This window comes from Physella acuta, unplaced genomic scaffold, assembly GCF_028476545.2.
Source record: "Physella acuta isolate Inbredline_101_S28 unplaced genomic scaffold, ASM2847654v3 ptg000116l, whole genome shotgun sequence".
Lineage (NCBI taxonomy): Eukaryota > Metazoa > Mollusca > Gastropoda > Physidae > Physella > Physella acuta.
In genome coordinates, this window is record NW_026731636.1 from 1,137,341 (window position 1) to 1,139,471 (window position 2,131).

A 2,131-nucleotide genomic window follows, 5' to 3' on the forward strand; every position below is an offset into this window, starting at 1 on the left:
GCAACCCCAGCCGCCTCCCTCCCCCCACACACATACCTCCCTCCAACCCATGCATTGTTGGGGTTCGATGGATTGTATCGATTGCTGGTGTGAGCGTGATAATGAAGATCAAAAGATATTGATCTATAATTGTTTTGTTGAATTAGTACCAAACAATATAAATATATTTTACATGCATGTTTGTAATAGATATGAATAACACGATGAACACCATATATACGTGAAAAATAATATCAAATCTAAAACATGACAATATCTAAAACTACTTCATTTATTATTGATGTCGGAACTTAAGAGCTTCAAAAATATTAACTCATCTTGTTTTAAAATGAATTAAAAAATAGATGTTCGTTTCACTTCTGTTTTTACTTAAAAAATAAAACCAGTTTTTTAAATGTAATTATTTCCTTTCTTTTCTTTGAAAATGAATTCGGCATGCATGTTTTTTCTTTCTATAAAGTTTTAAGAGTTTAGCTGTTTTAATTACATTATCAATCATCCCTCCGTCCGGACTTTTATTATTAAAAAGAACACACCTCTCTTCACATTCATCAAACAGATTTTTAAATTCCCCCTCCTGTTGCTTACACCATTCTTTAAAATGTTCTGTGCTCCCATCAAAGTTATCCCCGTGTGTCATCACTATGATACCGTGTTTAGAAAACACATCTGTGTGAAACAAACTCCTAACGTGAGCTACAGCGTCCTGTTCCTGTTTTGTGAACCTCTCTCCGTACTTTAAACAGTACACTAAAGCGTTAAATTTGCCTTTACAGAGTTCTAAAGCTTCCTTTTTCCGTTTTTCGGCTTCCTTGATACCTCCAGGCATGTCTTCACCCGTGTCGCCAATCCTCGACCCGTCCACAACGGTCAGTCTGACACCACCAACATGACCTTCACCTTTCATTACCTGATGATCCTCTGGTTTGTCCGAAGTACTTGCTGGTTTGAATTTTCCTGACCCCAGTAATCTGTTTCCTGTTGAACTTTTACCACTGCCTGTCCTGCCCACCATTAACAATACCACTTCCTCGCTTTCTACTTTTGCCATTTATCTGTGAAAACGTTGCAAAAAGAAAAGAAAAAAAAAAGTTTTATTTGTTGTATTTATTTTTTCAAAAAATCTTGCGAAATAAAATTTTGTTTTGTAACAAAAGTTCTTTTTCTTCGTTCTTCATTCTAGTGGTTGCAAGGGATTCACTCCAACAAAATTATATATATATATATATATATATATATATATATATATATATACATATATATATATATATATATATATATATATATATATATATATATATATATATATATATATATATATATATATATATTAGAGTTGTCTCTCCCAGCAGTCAAGCCACATCTGCCCGAGGGTCCAAGCTCTAGACTTTTCGGTTTAGCAATGAAAAGCTTTACCCTCTCGACCACGCCGACCCCGTTGTAGCTTTATTTTTAGGCGAACGCTTTGACTAACATGTATCTCATATCAACTTTCCATTCAACTGCCATAGTTATTTCCTCTTTGTTTATGTCTCTAATTCATATCTGCTGTTCTGCAACGTTGTTTAAACGTTATGTACGTTACTGGCATTGCCTCAATAATTTTCTTTACCAGATTGTTTTAATGTTTGTGTGCAGTGTTTTTGTGTGTCAAACAGTTCTTCTCATAGAATAACTTAGTCAACTTCTCTCACTCATTTTAGGAAGGCCTTAAGTAAAATCGCCCGAAGCTATTAATGTGAAAGAAAGGTGACTAATTAATGTTGCTTTTATACAAGTATATTGTGGTATATTTTAATCTAATATAATATATTATTAAATAATAAACCAAACGCAATGTCTATATATATCAATATAGGACCAAAATCAACTTTAAATAGCAATGTGTGAGAGCAAAATTTGCTATCCTAATATATAAAAGCTCATGTGCGCACTTCTCTCTCTCTCTCTCTCTGTACGCAAAATATTTTCGCCGGACATCACATCAGAATCTTCAGCGAAATATAGAGAACTTGATACGGACTTTTGTTGAAAAAAATATGGTAGATGTTTTAAATGTATAACCAACATTTTATTTAAAGAACAAAAATAAAAAAATAAAGGCGTATTCAAATGTGGAAAAACAGTTTTA

The 2,131-nt window shown here is 33.0% G+C and overlaps 1 protein-coding gene across 1 annotated transcript; it reads right to left on the reverse strand.

Annotated features, from left to right (window-relative positions):
- Window positions 1-400: 400 nt before the first annotated feature.
- Window positions 401-1,051, reverse strand: LOC131934705 (GTPase IMAP family member 7-like). Its single transcript, XM_059290784.1, has one exon. It carries the CDS (start codon window positions 1,049-1,051, stop codon window positions 401-403), a length of 651 nt encoding a protein of 216 aa, XP_059146767.1.
- Window positions 1,052-2,131: the final 1,080 nt, after the last annotated feature.